The 18,254-nt window shown below is 31.2% G+C and overlaps 2 protein-coding genes and 2 long non-coding RNA genes across 7 annotated transcripts; 2 read left to right on the forward strand and 2 right to left on the reverse strand.

Moving 5' to 3' along the window:
- Positions 1-896: 896 nt before the first annotated feature.
- LOC130940582 (nudix hydrolase 14, chloroplastic-like) lies at positions 897-2,906 on the reverse strand. Of its 4 annotated transcripts, none has more exons than XR_009070339.1 (5): positions 2,848-2,892; positions 2,553-2,658; positions 2,039-2,131; positions 1,711-1,942; positions 897-1,454 (listed from the first exon to the last, which is right to left on the reverse strand). XR_009070339.1 is itself a non-coding variant. In XM_057868770.1 (4 exons), the coding sequence occupies exons 1-3, from the start codon at positions 2,775-2,777 to the stop codon at positions 1,805-1,807; spliced, it is 456 nt and encodes a 151-aa protein (XP_057724753.1). In that variant the 5' UTR covers positions 2,778-2,906; the 3' UTR covers positions 897-1,454; positions 1,711-1,804. The 4 variants fall into 4 exon arrangements, 1 of the variants encoding a protein (XP_057724753.1); XR_009070340.1 differs by having other exon boundaries at positions 2,039-2,124; positions 2,848-2,866; XM_057868770.1 differs by having other exon boundaries at positions 2,553-2,906.
- Positions 2,907-3,446: 540 nt separating this feature from the next.
- On the reverse strand, positions 3,447-5,544 carry LOC130940583 (uncharacterized). The gene is made up of 5 exons (XR_009070341.1): positions 5,081-5,544; positions 4,097-4,363; positions 3,889-3,980; positions 3,558-3,624; positions 3,447-3,464 (listed from the first exon to the last, which is right to left on the reverse strand). It is a non-coding gene; the product is annotated as an uncharacterized LOC130940583 (long non-coding RNA).
- Positions 5,545-11,722: 6,178 nt separating this feature from the next.
- LOC130940438 (uncharacterized) lies at positions 11,723-12,852 on the forward strand. The gene is made up of 4 exons (XR_009070304.1): positions 11,723-11,780; positions 11,992-12,076; positions 12,331-12,417; positions 12,828-12,852. It is a non-coding gene; the product is annotated as an uncharacterized LOC130940438 (long non-coding RNA).
- Positions 12,853-15,063: 2,211 nt separating this feature from the next.
- Positions 15,064-18,254, forward strand: LOC130941880 (WRKY DNA-binding transcription factor 70-like). The gene is made up of 3 exons (XM_057870508.1): positions 15,064-15,475; positions 16,650-16,754; positions 17,563-18,254. The coding sequence occupies exons 1-3, from the start codon at positions 15,108-15,110 to the stop codon at positions 18,062-18,064; spliced, it is 975 nt and encodes a 324-aa protein (XP_057726491.1). The 5' UTR covers positions 15,064-15,107; the 3' UTR covers positions 18,065-18,254.

Below are 18,254 nucleotides of genomic sequence, written 5' to 3' on the forward strand. Positions count from 1 at the left end.
TATAAAAATTGATAAGTAAAAATTTCCACCACTAATAATCTAATATCATGGAAGTATTATCCTGAACTCTCAGTTATCTTAACTCATACAGCTAAAAAATACAAATTTTTAATTAGCAATGATTCAATAAAATAGTGGAGAGTACATGTAAAGAATTCTAAAGAACAAATTAATAAAAAATAAAAAAAAGTGAAAATTAGGATGAGCTTCAATACTTGGACAGATTTTATACCTTTTAGTTATAGTAAATGACAGAAAATTTGGAGAAAATTATAGATTGATCAATCCCAAATTTAGGCAAGATCTAATTTAGATTTGGTTAAAATTTTGTTTTATGAATTAACGTTTCTAAGAGAGCATACTTGATTCAGTTGATTTCATAGACCTAACTTGAGAAGAGATATTTTTCATATTCAAGTAATTTTGGCATTTAAGTTCATCCAAACAATTTTAGGTTATGCATTTTTTTCACTTTCTTCTTTCCTCACGCTTCTTCTCTTTTTCTTCTTACGCTCATTTACGCATGGAGCGTTCGCCTTCTTCTTTGCGCTCCTCATCCTCCTCATTCTCCTCTTCTTTTCGCGTTTCTTTTTCTTTACGTGTTTTCTCTTTATTGTCATTCTTTTGTTGTTGTTGCTGTATTTTTTTTTTCTTTTCTTCCTTCTCTCCCTAGTAAATAAGCAGTAGAAGGTGCGGAGCAAGAGTCACTACAAGAAAACACGTCTTTTGCCACGCTTTTAAAGCGTGACGAAAAGCTGAAAAAAGCGTGGCAATAGCTTTTCGCCACGCTTTTTAAGCTACCGCCACGCTTTTGAAAGGGTGACCTAACAAAGGGTGGCGGTTGCTCTATCACCACGCTTTTTGCAGCCTATTGCCACGCTTTTTGTTTGCCACGCTTTTTTACAAACTGCCACTTGGAAAAGCGTGGCTGTAGGTGGAAAATATGGCCACGCTTTGGAGATACGACCACGTTTTTAAAGCGTGGCGATAGGTGGAGATACGGCCACGCTCCATAGCAAAATATACAGCCACGCTTTAAAAGCATAGCGAAAGCCTTGTTAAATTAAAAAAAAAAATTTCTTTTCGTTACTTGATCTTCATTGCTACACAATATAAATTTTCAATCCTTTTTTATTACCAAACCTACAAATATCATATGCAACTTTTTATTACAAGACAAATCAAACAATAATTAGTGAGATATATAATTTACTATAATTGTTTTATACATTAAAAAACTATTACTCAAATACAAAATAAATCTCGAGTTCAAATTCCAAAACTAAAAACCGAAGAAAAATACAGAAACAATACAAGTTAGAACTGCTCATGATATATCAAATTACACTAATAGAGATGATCATCAACCTAAATACTTAGTAAAAGATCAAAATCAACCTAAAACTGCTCCACTTTGTGCATTAAGCGTTCAAGTTATCCATTCCAATACTAGCCTGCAGCAAAATATCAAGAACAAATTGAACCAACAAAAACCATATATATAAAAATATTATAAGAAATAATCTAATTTATGCATGTATTAACAATTCCAAATTAAACCAGGTTCACATTCTACTATAAAATACTGTTAGATTGAACCACAGATAGCCAGAAATTGAATTGAATGCTCACTGATTGGTAAATGCAGCGACAAAATTATTATTTGCAAAACCAAAAGCAATAAGGTTGATGCAGATGCTTAAGGTATACCGGTGAGGGAAAAAATCTGCATCCTGTTGAAGAATCCAAGAAAGCAGTGAGATCAACCATGTCTTCAAGTTTGAACTTTATGCCAGTCTCCTCTTCAACCTGTCAGAGGCACAACTAAGCCATGAAGAGAGAGAGAAGCCTCACGAACTGCAGTGCCAACAAAATCACCCTTGTCATCATCCAACATTCCAGCAGGCAATTCCAAAATAATTCTTCCAGTAGGAACCCTTGCCTGATAAATAAAAAATAATAAGCATAATATGGAACACTAGTTAAAATGTTTGTAAAAAAACATAGTTCTCTCTGCAAGGATCCAACATCTAAGAACCTGTTCAGTAAGGACAGCATAAGTTTCACCATCTGATTCCAGAAGTATCAACACAGTCACAGCAGGTCCTCTTGCAAATACAATACCTGGAACCTAATCACGGGTTACTTTATTATATATAAAGAAAGAAATCAGCATCAGGTGCAAGTGCACAGAAATTACAAGCAAAAGAGGAATGATGGATGCCTGAGAACATAAGGTAAGAAGCAAAAGATCCTAATAGTTGTGCATTTTAAATACCACTACTAGTTCATAGCCCTTGCTAAAATTAACACAAGAAAATGGAAACATAGACTGGCTATAAATGTCAGCTTTAAATTTGAGAAACCAATGCGCTTTCCAAACATGTCACCCTGTTTACACCAAAAGAGTCCAACTAGTTTCGTTGATTTTGATATGAGAACATGAATAAGACTAGAAGACTAACAGGTTAGTCAGTTACTTAAATTACCACTTAACAAGGCCTAATTATCAGAAATCATATCCACTTTTTAAACACTGATGATGCAATTACCTGAATTAGAACTTGTCTCAGAGCCAAGGTGCCATCAGCTAGAATCCCAATCTCACTTTGCAAGTTATGCAACCATTGCTTGAATAAAGAGGAATCAATAGCATTCCTGCAATGGAAAACAACAAAAACCAAACCAAACCACACAACTGAGACATGTTTTTTATATAGCATGATAACAAGAAGAAACTTTGTGCCTATCAATTCTCTTTTGCCATTACATCTCATGGGGACTTGTCAAAACCTAGCATCTAATTGAACAAAACCTCCAATATCTAATTTTAGTAGCTGTCAAAACCTGCAGGGTGTGAAAGAGGAAGAAAAGAATGCCTAAATCCATCTTTTAATATAATTATTCAGCACATTCCCTTCCTGAACAAACACACTGAACTTTCAACACATATCTCACCCTGAAATCAAAACAAGAACAAAATGTTAAAGAGTGTCATTATAATGCGTAACCTGAGTTTCTTCATTATTAATTCACTTAAGAGAAATTTGACCTTGTTATATACTATGCCCAAGAGAGCAAGGCTAGCAGCTTTATCTACATCAGCATCATCAAAGATTAGAAGAGGTGACTTTCCTACTAATTCAAGTGAAACTTGTTTCAAGTTGCTGCTAGCTGCAGCATCCATTATTTCACGGCCTACCTCCATCGAACCGGTGAAGCTGACCTGCACACACATAAAGCACAAAAATCAAAATATTAGCCGAGGTTAACTATACAAATCAAACAATGCTATAGCCAAGTTACATTGCGGTCAATTACACACTTAACTCATACAATCAATACAAAGAATAAGAACTTAATTTGTAGTCTTAAACATTGCGGTCAATTACACACTTAAAGCTTAAACTTTTTGAAACAGAATTCAAAGAATAAGAACTTAATTTGTAGTCTCTTTGCATAACCTTCAAATAAAACAAAGCCAAAAAAACTTACTCAGCAATAAAGTTGGATTATCCAAACAGAGGGTAGTTAATGAAAAGCAAAATCAACATTACCTGGAGCAGATCAAACTGAACTCTCCCTTCTACAGCAACTTCTTTACTTTCTCTGGTTCCATACTGTCTACAAAACCATCAAGTAACACCGAGAAAGTGGTTGAAACAATTGACAGTGCAAAAACACAAATGGTAAACAAGATAGTTTTAAAATTCATAGAAAATGTTGAGGACCTAAAATGTTGTAATTACTTTTGAAACCAAAAATCCTCATTTTTTATAGATGTTGATGCACTCGTAAGAAACCCACCATCTACTACAATTCCAGAAATTTAACTAACACAAATAACATGAGAGTGAACCCATAGAACGTGTTATTTCTTATCTTTACCTAGATGAAAAAGTTGTATCCTTTACTCGGACCCTACTGTTCCTGATACGGCCCAGAATAGGAAATTCTGCTATTTTCAAGGCTTGAGCTCTCTGAAAACAAGAAAAGCATAAACTAAACATATAATAAAATAGCAGCCACGACTAAATTAACCGAAGCTTCCAATTATTAACTGGTAATACTTTCTAATCTCAAAGATAACCAATACCTCAATAAGATATGGCAGGTCAAATTTGCAGATGTTATATCCAATTATAATATCAGGGTCAACTCTAACCGAAGCAATCAAACTCTAACTGACAGTTAGACAAGCTTCTTGCTGTCTTCTTATATTTTCCAGTAGGAATTTCAATCCAATTACCACCAGCTATATTGCAATCAATCATGAAGCGAAGGGCAAAAAGTACATTGCTTTCATAAGTCATGAAGCTCTTCATGCCAAGACCATTAAGCTGAATACCTCTATCAAGAATACCTACCAAGAATTATAATTTTGGCAAGAGAATAATTAACTCATGACCATTTGCTTTTGAGAAGGACAATTGTCAAAATGTAAATACCAAAACATTAATGTAAGGATTTGAGAAACCTAACAATTTAGCAAATTAAAACAACAATAGCCCAATAATTTAGCAAATTATCAACTTAATAGGTTCAAAAACAGAAAATCACAACAAAAAAAAAAACAAAAAAAATAACAGAAGAACAACAGAACAACAACACAAGAACAATTAGCAAATTAACAAGTTCACACTAACAGTTAAAATTTACCAGGAGAACACTAATGCAAGTGGAATCATCATGCTAATATGTTTTCTACAAAGATGCTATTTGTGCAGCTAAAATTTCCTAATTACTAAGATCCAGTTATTCTAATTTCACATGCAATCAACTTACTAAGTTTCTAAAAGCTAGAAATGATAAACCAACCCGAAATATGGTTAAAGCATTTCATCAAACATGTTGAGTGCGGTAAACTTGAAACGAAATAAGAGAATTCAAAGCTTAGTATCAATGTGATAGAGAAGAGAACATAACTATTGTATACTTTAATTCAGTCTATGAAAAAAATCCAAACCACTGCCAAATCAAATAGTTACTTATTGTAATAGAAATAAGAAGTTGCAGAGTTTCAAGCAGAGTATTGGTGTTGTGTGAGTGTATTGTCTGGTGGTGGGTTTAGGGAACTCACGGCGGCGACAAAAGAGAGCAGTTCGACGGCTAGGTGGAGCACACGGGTTGGTCGCAGAGTTTGAAGCAGGGCAACGTGGCTTCCAGACGAACGTGAACGCGAACGGTGAACGGCGAGTGAACGCGAACGGTGAACGCCGAGCAAACTTGAACGGCGAAGAACGCGAACGAAGATGACGGCTGAACGAAGACGCGAACGTTAACGGCAACCAACGGCGGCGGAAGCGCGGCTGAGCAGACAAAGACAACGGACGCCGAGCTCGAGGAAGCAGCTGCGATCGGTGACAGCGAACGGGGGTTGAAGACTTGGAGCACGAGGGAAGCTAGATAGACGGACGGGCGGCAGCAGTATGCCACTCCTTGCGGCGGCGGTGGTGTAGGCTTACAGTGTTAGGGTTTTTTGGCTGAGTTTCTGTGAATGAAAGAAAAGGGAGAAAGGGAGAAAGAAACGAAGGAGCTTCAGAACCAAGAGTGAAAGTAAGCAAATTTGGCAAAAACGACGAAGTTTCTTTTAAACCGGTTGGTTCTCTGTCCGGTTCAACCGTTCCTGTAGCTCTCTACAAAAACATTTTGGCCACGCTTTTAAAGCGTGCCAAAAGAGTACTAGGATATGGCCACGCTTTGTAAGCGTGGCCGTAATGAAACCCTGTCGCCACGCTTTCAAAACGTTCTTGTTTCTCTCTATCGCCACGCTTTTGAAGCGTGGCAAAAAAAAGCGTGGCCGTTTCTCTAATCAATTGCCACCATACAAAAGCGTGGCCGTTGATACTTTTTGCCACGCTTTTGAAGCGTGGCAATAAAAAAAGTGGCCAAATCTCTAATCTATCGCCACCCTCATAAAAGCGTGGCCATTGACCACTTTTGGCCACGCTTTTGAAGCGTGGCAAGAAAAAAGCGTGGCCATAGGCCTTTTTTCTTGTAGTGAGTTTTGAATTGTGCAGAATAAAAATGAACCGAACATGTTATTACGTGAAACAATTATATAGTACTAAATGAATGGAACATTATCCATCATATAAATTCAAATCCGAATAGTTTTCTGCATGAACACGTACTCATGGTGAAACAATTGTATAGTATTGAATAAACAAAACATAATTCATTATATAAAATCAAATTCAAATAGCATTCTGCATAATGAACCGAACATGTACTCATGGTGAAATAATTCATTATATAAAATCAAATTTAAACAGCATTCTGCATAATGAACTGATATAAAATCAGATTTAAACAGCATTCTGCATAATGAACCGTACACATACTCATGGTGAAACAATTCATTATATAAAATCAAATTTAAACAGCATTCTGCATAATGAACTGATATAAAATCAGATTTAAACAGCATTCTGCATAATGAACCGTACACATACTCATGGTGAAACAATTCATTATATAAAATCAAATTTAAACAGCATTCTGCATAATGAACCGAACACGTACTCATGGTGAAACAATTGTATAGTATTGAATGAACGAAACATAATCCATTATATAAAATAAAATTCAAACAGCTTTTTGCATAATGAACCGAACACATACTCATGGAGTCATGGTGAAACAATTGTATAATACTGAATGAACGAAACATAATCCATTGTATAAAATCAAATTCGAAACAACTCTATCTACAATTTAGAGATTATCAATTTAATTCAGATTCAGAACACATGCGTCCATTCAATTTATTCAATTTAACTTAACAATTACATTCCATTCAATTCGATTGAAAAATAATTCATTAGCAAAATATTGGTGTTGTTTGTGATGACGATAACAAAAGAGGAGAAAAAGAGAAGGAGGATGAGGAGGAGAAGCAGAACAAAAATTTACGTGCGTGAAGAAGAAAAAGAGAGAGGAGGTATACGTGAATTTAAAAGAAGAAAAAGAGAAGAGAAGAAGATAAAAAACATATAATAACATTCTTTTAATGAGAATGATTTTTATTAGTATTGGACTTAATTAAATAAAACTTGAATAAAAAAAATACTTGAATGTATGTATAGCCTACTTGAGAATTAGGTTGTAATAAAACTCCCAAGGACATTTAATTACAGATATTATTAGAAAGTGAAACATATACAAAAAAGAATTGGAAGAATTTTTCGGTTAGAAAAAAATGAGTGTCCAATTACCTTATACTAGAAATAACAGTCTTAGTTTTTAAATTATATATATATATATATATATATATATATATATATATATATATAAAATTAGCAATGTATCATCGTTAGTATGACTACTTTATGGTGATCTTCTAGGAAATCACCATGGAAAGTAAAAGCATATTCGATGACTTGACTTTTCATTAGAATTCTTGAATTTGAATAACGGAGAAAGGAAACAACGACGTAACCTAATTATTTCACAGTTAAAAGTAAAAAAGTTTGATCCAAACCTTTGAAAAGACAAAACAGCATTTATCACATTTAACACGTGCCAACAACTACCAACACTAGCTCACTCCAATAATTAATAAAGAATTATTGCTACATATGGTATTGATACCCTCCTTAAGTCCTAAACTCCTTATTATGAAAAAGTTGTCAAATTTGATTGACCAAATTAATGACAATGATCAAATCATATAACAAATATTACCAAGTACCCAACTAATACACGCGTTTGAAAAACTTCACCCTAGCTAGGTATTACTGCAAAATTATACTAATTTTCCAGAACCACTCCCTTCCGAGCAATTCGATGAGTATATCATCATTCAAGCTAGTATATATGAAGTAGCGTGTGCATGGGTCGGGTCCTGCCGAATTGTTAGATTCACATTCGACTCTAGCACTACAACATTTTTAAGCTATTGCAACATATGCTATAAACAACACTTAAAAAATGTTGTTTATAATAGTAAAAAACAACACTTAAAATTTATTGCAAAAAAATAAGGCTATTACAACTCTTTATTAATAAGTGTTCTCTTTGATCAATTTAAAGAACATATAAAAAAACGTTGCTTTAGTGAATCAAAAAAACAACATTTATAATATTCATATATTACACTTTATAAGAGTTGCCTTTAAAGATATATAATAAACTTGTGGTGGTAACCGTTGCTTAAATATTTTTCATCATATTTTAATTTCCTCCAAATATTTTAATAGAATTTACTTTCCCTCCTAAACCAAAAACAAGAAAGGAAACACGAGCAATAATTAATTCATCACCTTCCTTACTAACATGTCAAGTACACTTAGAAACACAACTCAATTCATACCATTTTAGAATCAAAATCCTAACCGCAACCCTAGCTCAATTTCTCCAATTGACTCGCGTTCTGCGTTCCTCTCTCTCGCCGTCGTGGTGTTCTTCATGCTCTGCTCACGTCGTGTTATGCTTGCATCGCATTCTGCTCTGCTCGTGTCATGTGCTTCTTCTCGCATCGTGTTCTGCTGCTCCGCCATGTTCGATCTTCAGCTCGTGTCATTCTGAAACACTCACTTTGCTCCGCCGTGGTGTTGTTCACATCTTCCTCTCAAATTTCTCAGGTATGACAAAATTTCTCTCAAATTTTACTTACTAGTGGTTAATTTGGTTGAATTGTTGAAATAACAAAACTACTCCAACCACTTTGAATTTTGATTGATGTGAGATTTACTCTTTTCTCTTCGCATTCCTTGTCACGGCTCGCGATTTACTCTTCTCTATTCGATTTCCTTGTCATTGCCTGTGTTCCTCATTGCTGGCGTCGCTGTTGGTGTCTCTGTCGTGTTCGTCACTGCTCGCCTCACCTCGCCGTTGGGTTCGTCCCTCCTCGCGTCACTATCTGTTCATTGCCTACTGCTTAATTAATTATGGTCTTGTAAAATCGCTACAATGTTTCATTGTTATGATATATTTATCTGTTGCTGCTTTAATCACTGAATGATGGCAATTTTAGGGATTGGAATTTAATTATTGTTGGCGAAATCTCAATTTGGGAATTTAACAGTGGATTCATTATTTTGTAGATGTTGGAGTTGGCTGGGAATTCCTTCAGTTCAATTGAGTTAGCGCTAAGTTTTTCGCCATGCTTCCAATTACGTTCACTTCTTTTTTCTGCTTCTCTCTTTGCAAATTAGGTTTGCTTTCATAGCTACAATATTTGGGGAATTCTTGGAAGCTTTGTCTTGGCTACAGCTACCTCAAGTGCTTAAACATTTGATGGTTTTTGAGTGCAATAGCTATTTCAATGGTTTGGCTGCTTGATGGATTTTGTGTGCAATAGCTATTTCAATGAAAAACTTGTTTTACTACTTTAACTTATAAAAAATAATTTAACTTCAACCTGAAGGCTACTCAATGTGATCATTGATCAGTTTGAAATTTACATATATGATGTTGTTTAGTATTTTGTAATCTATATATTATTTTATTAGCTAAGTAGTTGTAGGGTCAAGTCTTGTTCTGTTTCCTTTTTTAGCTAAATTGTGTCTCCCATTTAAATATAAGGTATTGGTACAAATTAGAATGTTCCATGCCTGCATTTGTTTTTTGCTCTTCCTGAGATTGCACATGCATAGATAGATACTCCTTTAATTTAAGCCATTAGTAATTGTAATTATTTAATTTAAAACATTAATTGGTGGGCATGTGATTCATCTACTACTAAATAATATGTATGGACAGATTGGGGCGAGAAGTAAGCCATGTATGTTGGAAATTAACCTAAAAATGGTTTATAAAGTTAAGCTACACATTGCACATGTGCCTCCACAACTTTGATGAACTATACACAATACAGACATGCATTGCATAACTTTGTATTTATGTTCGTTATATCATATGTGTGTTTGTGCCTTATTGATTTAGTTTAAGGGGGAAGTCCATTTGAATTAAGTGTAATTAAAAAACCTGGGTACCTCATCATTGCATTGTAATCTCCCCATTTAGTTAGGTCAGTATTTGTTTAGATATAAAAGCACATGCATTTCTATGTTTAAATTTTCATATAGAAATCAGTGTTTTGTCTTCGCTAGTTGCTACTTAGTAATAAATTTCATTGTTTTTCATGGTATCTCCAAGTACTAGTCATTTCAATTAATTGGATGTCCTTTTGACATTAGAATTTTACTGCATGCAGATCTATAATTTGGACAGCACAGGCTTTGCAATTCTCTTGCAGTTTCATTTAAGCTCTATGATTTGGACAGCACAGGCTTTATAGAATGCCAAGAGGTAGCTATTCTTTTTATTTGATGCTTCAGGATGTAAGTAACTTATTTTTTTATGGAGGAAGAGATGGATAGATTCAGCAAAGTTCAGGAGAGTTTCTTGCCAAGTTCTTCAACTCTCAGTATACTTGAATTCATATTAGTGATCAAAACATAAATGTGGAGCCAATTGAATTGTTGCAATTGTGAAAAATGTGATGCTTTAGTGATTTTTTATTTGAATTTTGGCAGATTGTTGATATTAGCAAAACCCTATCGTTGTTCATAGAGCTTCAAACCTTAGGTGACAACTTCTGTGATTTGGTTTAATGGAGGTTCCAATTTACAGGAATACCAATGATTTAGAATTGGAAATGATGGGAACTTACAAGGAGTAGGCCTCTTCATAATTTTTTAAATTTATTAGGAATATGCCCCATTACTTAATTGCTGCTAGTGGCTTTACTAAATTATATTATTTAAGTAAAATCACCAAAATTAATTAATTCATTCATTAATTATAAGATAATTTTGATGATAATTGTGATAGGTGCTATTAGATTGATTCTTTGGACACTTTGGCTCTACTCGGTGACCATGACCGCTTTGCCGCTTCCGTTGAATGGATTGATAAAAATATTCGCTTTGATATTGTGAGTGAATGGCTAAGCAGCTGAATTTTAAGTTTCTGTACTCAATTTGGAGTTAAGGATGAATTTAATTACTTTTTGGTCTGTTACAGAACAAAACTGTTTCTTTGTTTGAGACGACAATCAGAGTTCTTGGAGGATTGCTTTCGGCTCATCTTATAGCCAATGATTACGCTAAGGTATCTGTTATATACATTATTATATACCTGCATTTTTGTATTTTGATAATAGTCTAGTGATTCTAACATTTGAGCACAGGTGAAAATGAAGTTATCCATTAATCATTATGTTTCAATTGGACATAGTTGAAAAACTGTTGATTCAAATGTGTTGGTTTACAGGGATGTGATGATTGGTGCCATTCCAATCTATAAGGAGCTGTATATTCAAGTTCCAAGGGTCTTAAGTATGGACTAAAACTTTGTAAAGGTACTTGATTTGATACAAGGAAACAAGACTATGGTTTTGTACTCTGCATTTTTTGGTTCTTTTTATTGGAAAATGATCTAGCTCTTAATCTATATGACATTCATTTTTGTCATCATGAGTTTGTGTCCTGCCATTTGTCTCATTCTTATAAAACAATCATCTGTGTCCTTCATTCACAGCTGGTGATCACCACTTTAGTTCTCAGAAAGTAAGAGTTATAGCAATTGATGCTAAAACTACCCAAGACACTAAACTATGTTTTTTTTTTGGAGCATTTGATTGTTTTCGATAAGTTGAAGGTTTTGTTTTCAATTTTCTAATCTCCAAAAAGAAAGAAACATTCTAGATATGTCCTATAAGCCAATATACTACTGACTATGAATATGAATAGTTGATACTACGTCCAATGCATTAATCCATGTCTCGGCTCAGGGAATCTTAATAGGGACCTTAGCAAACCATTTATTGATAAGTGAGTATTTGATACAGCCCGTACATATATATTTTATATGTTATGTATTATTGTGAATAGTTTAGAATTATTTTCTATTTAATTATGTTTTTGAGGTACCGAATTATATTTGAAATTTTATTGATTAGTTCAATTTAATTTATTTATACGCATGAGTGTCAATTTGTCATGCTTTTGATTGTTTCTTAATGTTCTTCAAATTTATGTGCAGTTCATTGAAGGTGGAGCAGAGGCTGAAATAAACTCATAGTGAAGTTGACTCGGTGAAAGACCTGAATGAATCAATCCTTCTTCAGGTATATAAAAAGGATAATTTTGACATAATAGATGGTGAAAAGTAGATATGTGTGAACTTCTCATTATGCTAACTATATTTTAGAAATTAAATTTAAATAATGAATACATCTAATATTTAGTACAGAAACAGTCGAGCAGCTTGCCTGTGTTTTTTCTGCTCATCTGAGTTGTTCATTTTTGTTTTTTTCAATGTTGATATAAGATTGTTGCTTTATTCGTACAAAGTGACACCATGCTTTGGTTAAATAACCAGGATGAAGAACATGAAAACAAAGGAAAATATGAGAGCTGTGAAGCTGCTAAAAGCGATGCATCTGAAAGGGAAGATGCAACTGACGAGGTAATGGTTAGCTTCTGGTTCTTTTTTCTTCTGCAAAAAAACCTTGAATATACCGAATTATTATGAAGTTTGAATTTGTAATATATCTCTTTGTTAGTTAGCTCCATATTTATATAGAAGTTAGTTTAGTCAGTGGCAAAAATAGAAGATTGAGATCTCTCTTTGCACATAGCAGAATCTTGAAGCTTCTTTTCTATTTTCTATTCTCTCTTCACGCATCAACTCTGTTTTAATTTAGTAATTTATGTATTTGGTATTTAGTGATTTTGTGTCTTGCATGAATGAAATCTGAGGCAAGCTATTTATTACTTTTATATCTATGTATTTAATATCATAAAAAAAATTCTATTATTATAATTTTTTAGTTTTAATAATAAGTTACTTATTTTTTTGTTGTGTATTATTTGCAGATTTAGCATATGGGACAAGTCAAGCATGGATATAAAATATGCAAGTAGATTGACATCTTTTTTACAAATATTAATTACTATTTTGTTATGTATTGTTAGATAAGAATTTTATTATTTTGTCGAGAATTATTGATGAACACGTATTTGAAATACTAATTGAACCTTTTAATATTTATTTTAATTTTTACTTTATTATTAGTTATTTTGTCTCTTTTATAAATTTTTTCTGTTGTGCACAAATTTATTTATTAATTAAAATAATTACATATGTATGAACAAAAAATTTGTTATAAATTTTATTTTTTTGTATTTTTATTACAAAAGTAACTTTTATTTTTGCTCAAAAGGCAACTCTTCTATTAGTTGCATATTTTGAATATTAGACAACACTTATATGGTTGCATATCCAAAAGAAAAAGCAACACTTGTATAGATTGCATATCCCAAAAAAAAAGGCAACACTTATAAAGATTGCATATTCAAAACTAATAGGCAACACTTCAAAGGATTGCAAATTCAAACTTATAAGCAACGCGTAAAAGGGTTGTATTTTATTGCAAATAAGCAACACTTTTTAGTAGTGGCCAAAATATAAGAAAAAATACAACACTGCAAAGTGTTGTCTCAAACACACATTTGAAGTGTTGTTGTTTTTCAACCAAAGGCAACACTTACCAAGTGTTGTCCTCAAAAGCAACGCTTTTGAAGCAAAAAAGTGTTGCCTTGATCTAAGGCAACGGTCGCATATACAACGCCGCCCAAAAACGCTGCCTTAGGTCCAAAAGTGTTGCCATAGATAAAAAGCAACCTTTTATCAGCTTTTAGACAACACTTTTTAAATGTTGTCTCAACTTAAAAATGTTGTAGTGTAGCTTAAAATAAATCCGATTATATTAGGTCGATTCAATATAAAATTAACATATATAATTTTATAAATTTTATAAAAAAATTAATAAAAGATAATTTTTAAAAATTAAATTTAATAAACATTATATACACTTATATCAAATAAATTATCTTAAAGGTAAAAGGCTATTATATAATATTAAAAATATTAATTAAAATATTATAAACCTTAACACTATATTTGGTTAGAGAAAAAATGAATGAAAAAAATAAATGACAAAAAAATGAATAGAAATGATATTTTTTTCATTTGGTTATCAAATAAAATAGAAAAAAAATTTGTAGAGTCTACTAAAAAATTTTTTTCATCACAAACAAAAAAATAAAAAAAATGTTATATTTTTTATATCTTTAATACTATCCTTAGTTATATTAATATTAACAATTATTAATATAAATTTAGTTTTAATATATTACTAAATAAAGATTCATATTTAAATATTATATATATTAGTTAAATAATTTAAATCAAATATATAAAATTATAATATTTATAAAATATAATAAAACATGAATAAATAAATACTCTATTTTATAATAAAAATATTAATATAATTTTATAATATTATAATTTTTTTATTTTTTATTTAAATAAAATTTTTTTATTTTTTCTTCTATTTTTTATTTATTCAAACAATACACAAATAATTCTATTTTTTTGTCAACATCCAAACAAAGTATAAAAACTCTGATTATTCTATTTCTTTTTACTGCTCTATACGGTAGTTATAAGAAAACTACCATAACTGAAATAAACTGTCGATAACATCTACATGGTGGTTCTGGTTTAATTGTTGGTCTTCGAAAAAAGTTTCAGTACAAGGCCAATATAAAGATAAAAAAATGTTATGTAAAGAATTTACATAAACCCAAAATAAAAAGGTTTTTTTACGAAGTAATATATATATATATATTAAAAATATAACTATTTATATATCTTATTTTATCGGTTTAAATTTTGGAGAGAAATAGTGTTTGATATAATTTTGTCAATTCAAGGAATTCACCCACAAGCATGGTAGGCTTCTTCCAGGGTCCCACAATGCAAAAACCTAATAATAAGGGCATTTTTGTCCTTTCAATTAGATGGCTGAGTGTTTAGAATGAAGTAATCCGAATGAGCTCATCATCCATCAGCATCAAAACAAACACCAATAAGAGGAAACCCTCATTCTTATGTGGCAAAACTTGATTGGTTGTGGCTCTTCAACTTGTTTTTTTGTCTCGACTCTCGAGCACCACCCTAGTCCTTTTCAAATTTGGAAATACAAAGAGAAAAACATTTTTATATATTTCCTAGTTGAATAAAAGGCGTGTGGTGCCTCTCCAATTTTCTCCCCCAATCTAGTGAACACTTTCAAAAACAACTCCACAATGGAGAATCATCATCATTATTCATCGAAGGGAAGAAGGGAACTAATGGAGCAAGAGCTACTTAGAGGGCGTGACGTGGCAAATCAATTGCTTCAACTTCTTGTTCATAGATCCAATAATAATGATGAACAAGGGTTGACGTTGATCTTGCCATTTGCTGAAGATCTTGTGCACCAAGTGCTAAGATCATTCGCAAACACCCTTTTGCTCTTGAACATTTCCAATAATAGTAATAATATTGATGATGCAATTTTTCCCATCAAAGATTTATCTTCTTCTTCTCCATCAAGTTGCCAAAAGCATGAGGATTTAGATGAGGCTTGCAAAAGCTTCCACACAAATAATGGAAGAGGGCGCTACAAGAGAAAGTAAGAGTTATTTACAATAAGTCATTATTAAAACCTTTTTTTTAAAAAAAAATAATTTTTTTTATTTTTACTATTTTAATTATCTCACTCTTTTTTGAAGAAAATAATAGCATTATATTTATTATTATTATTGTTGTTGTTGTTTGGCATATATATATATATATATATATATATATATGAAAGATAAAGATGATATGATTCAGAAGAAAGAGTCTGCTTTAGAATTTAATCCTTTAATTTGAATTTTAGTTTTTATTTTTTTTAAATTAGGAGTGAGATTCAAATTCGAAATCTCTAAATGAAAATATAGAGACTATGTCATTTAAGTTATAGTTATTTTATTTATTACACGAAAAATTAAATATATAATATTGTATGATTAAGATTTTGCATATAGATAATATGCATCTGTTAAAAGGATTGGTAGTGCCCCCGATAATAACAACACATATATTTCTAAGCTAATGTATCTTTTTAATTAAGAAGAAGAGTTTTCATGTATTTGTAGTAAAAAATTCTTACTCTATACAAATTTATAACAGAAAATTATTTTTTATAATACCTTTTTTATTACTTTTAATATGCTGTGGTTGGTATTTATGTGGTGTATAAAAAAAATATTAATTATATGGTAGAACGATAAGAATTTTTCATAATTAGATCGATCTAAAATTTTTCATAAATTTTTTTAGTAGTTACAGTAGTTTTGAAATCTAAATCAATACACGTCTGTCATAATTATGTTTATTCGTCATCACATATATTTTTTAATTTTTTTATATGTTGATATTAAGCTAAAACAAATTTTTAATTAATTTTAGTATATTTAATTTTTAACTTTTTTAGTAGTTACTGCCTAACTTATGATGATAGATAGGGTGTATATTTTGTACTTTAGTGCCAAACACTTTTGTTAAATTAACAGCAGAGACATAATTATTGTACTAAAATACTGTATTCCATCTCATATTCTTTCATTGCAATTATAAAACAGCAACTTGGTGATTTGGTCAAAAATTGAATGGACATACATTAATATTATTAGTATCATAATCATTGGATCATCAATTGTGATATAATGTGCTTTCATCTGCTAGCTAGAGTATGGATTAGCTCATCAGCAAATAGATTAATAGTTTATAACTCATTTAATTTTTGTCTTGATGGTAATAAGAACAACTGCACCAACTTGGGAGAAGGACAATCCAATTTTACTTGAAGATGGCCATGCATGGAGAAAGTACGGACAAAAGAAGACAATGAATTCGAAATACCTCAGGTATGAATTTATTGTTCAATTTCAAATTATTACTTAGCTTCTTATACACGTGTAATTCAATTAAAATTATTGCCAATATATGTTAAATAAAAATATATAAAACAGCTTCTAGTTAATTAATATTAGTCATCAACATTTAAGATTTAGGATTAAGGCTAATGATTTAGGACTTAAAATTTAAAATAAAAGTTGATGTTTTGATTAATGCTATAAAACCAATAAAATTTATTAATTTTTGTTAATACTTGATGAACTCTAAATTTTAAACACTAAATTTTAAATTTTAATAAAAAAATATTAGTCATAAATATTGACTAATATTAATAAAATGTAGTATTAATTCCCTAATATTTTCTTTTATGAGAAAACATATACCAATTTTTTTCTTAAAAAATAATTTTTTTTCTGCTTATATTTTTATCACCCACACATCAAGATCTTACTTCAATTCCAAATACATATTATCCATTTCTCTCATAGTTTTCAATAAAACTATCACTGGTTTTGGATATTCTATTTTACTTTTAAATATTCTTTTAATCGAGTTTTAGATGTTCTTTTATTACATGATTTTAGATGTTCTTTTGAATATTAACACTAGTTAACAATAAAATTTTTAAAAAAATTGATTGATATTAATTGATAAATATATTTAATTTTCTAATTTTATTCTAAATTTTTTATCTCAATATTATATATTATCTCTATCGATCATACTGATCATTTTTAGGAAGTAAAAAAAAAATGTTTTCTCTCTAATAATCATATATGAATTAATGGGGAATAGAATTGAATGGATGCATGGCAGGAACTACTACAGGTGCAGTCATAAGAATGATGAGGGTTGCCCAGCAATGAAACATGTTCAAAGAATTCAAGAGAATCCTCCATTATACCGAACTACCTATTATGGTCATCACACTTGCAAGAACACTAATTATTATAATAACGAGGAATCAATTATTTTGGAACATGAATCCAAATATTCAATGTTCCTTAGCTTCAATAATAACAATAACAATATCATCCCAATTTTGAGATCAACAAAACAAGAGGCAGTGGAATTAGTGATTCATGATCATCACGATGACCCTAGTGTTGCTACTCATCATCAGAGTCAATTATATGATCACTATGAAGTTGCTACTCATAATGTTGCTATGCTATCATCATCATCATCGTCATCACCATCTTGCACTGATGATACTACTGTTCATCAGTTTGACAATTATGATTTTGGATGGGACTTGGATTTTGATGGCTTGGCATGTTTTGATCATCATCAAGATCAGATTACGATGATTATGTAAGATTTTTAATTTGCTTACTACATATGGTGGAAAAGGAAGCTTCGTTATAAGTAATAGAATTGAGTGTGGTCGTTTTCGTATTGGAAAAAATTAAAAAACAGTAAAATAAAGTAGATATCTTTCTCCTTCTCCTCTTCATACTATTATATATATATATATATATATGTAATTTGTACATACCCCTTTACCT

The sequence above is a fragment of the Arachis stenosperma genome, chromosome 7, assembly GCF_014773155.1.
Source record: "Arachis stenosperma cultivar V10309 chromosome 7, arast.V10309.gnm1.PFL2, whole genome shotgun sequence".
Taxonomy (NCBI): domain Eukaryota; kingdom Viridiplantae; phylum Streptophyta; class Magnoliopsida; order Fabales; family Fabaceae; genus Arachis; species Arachis stenosperma.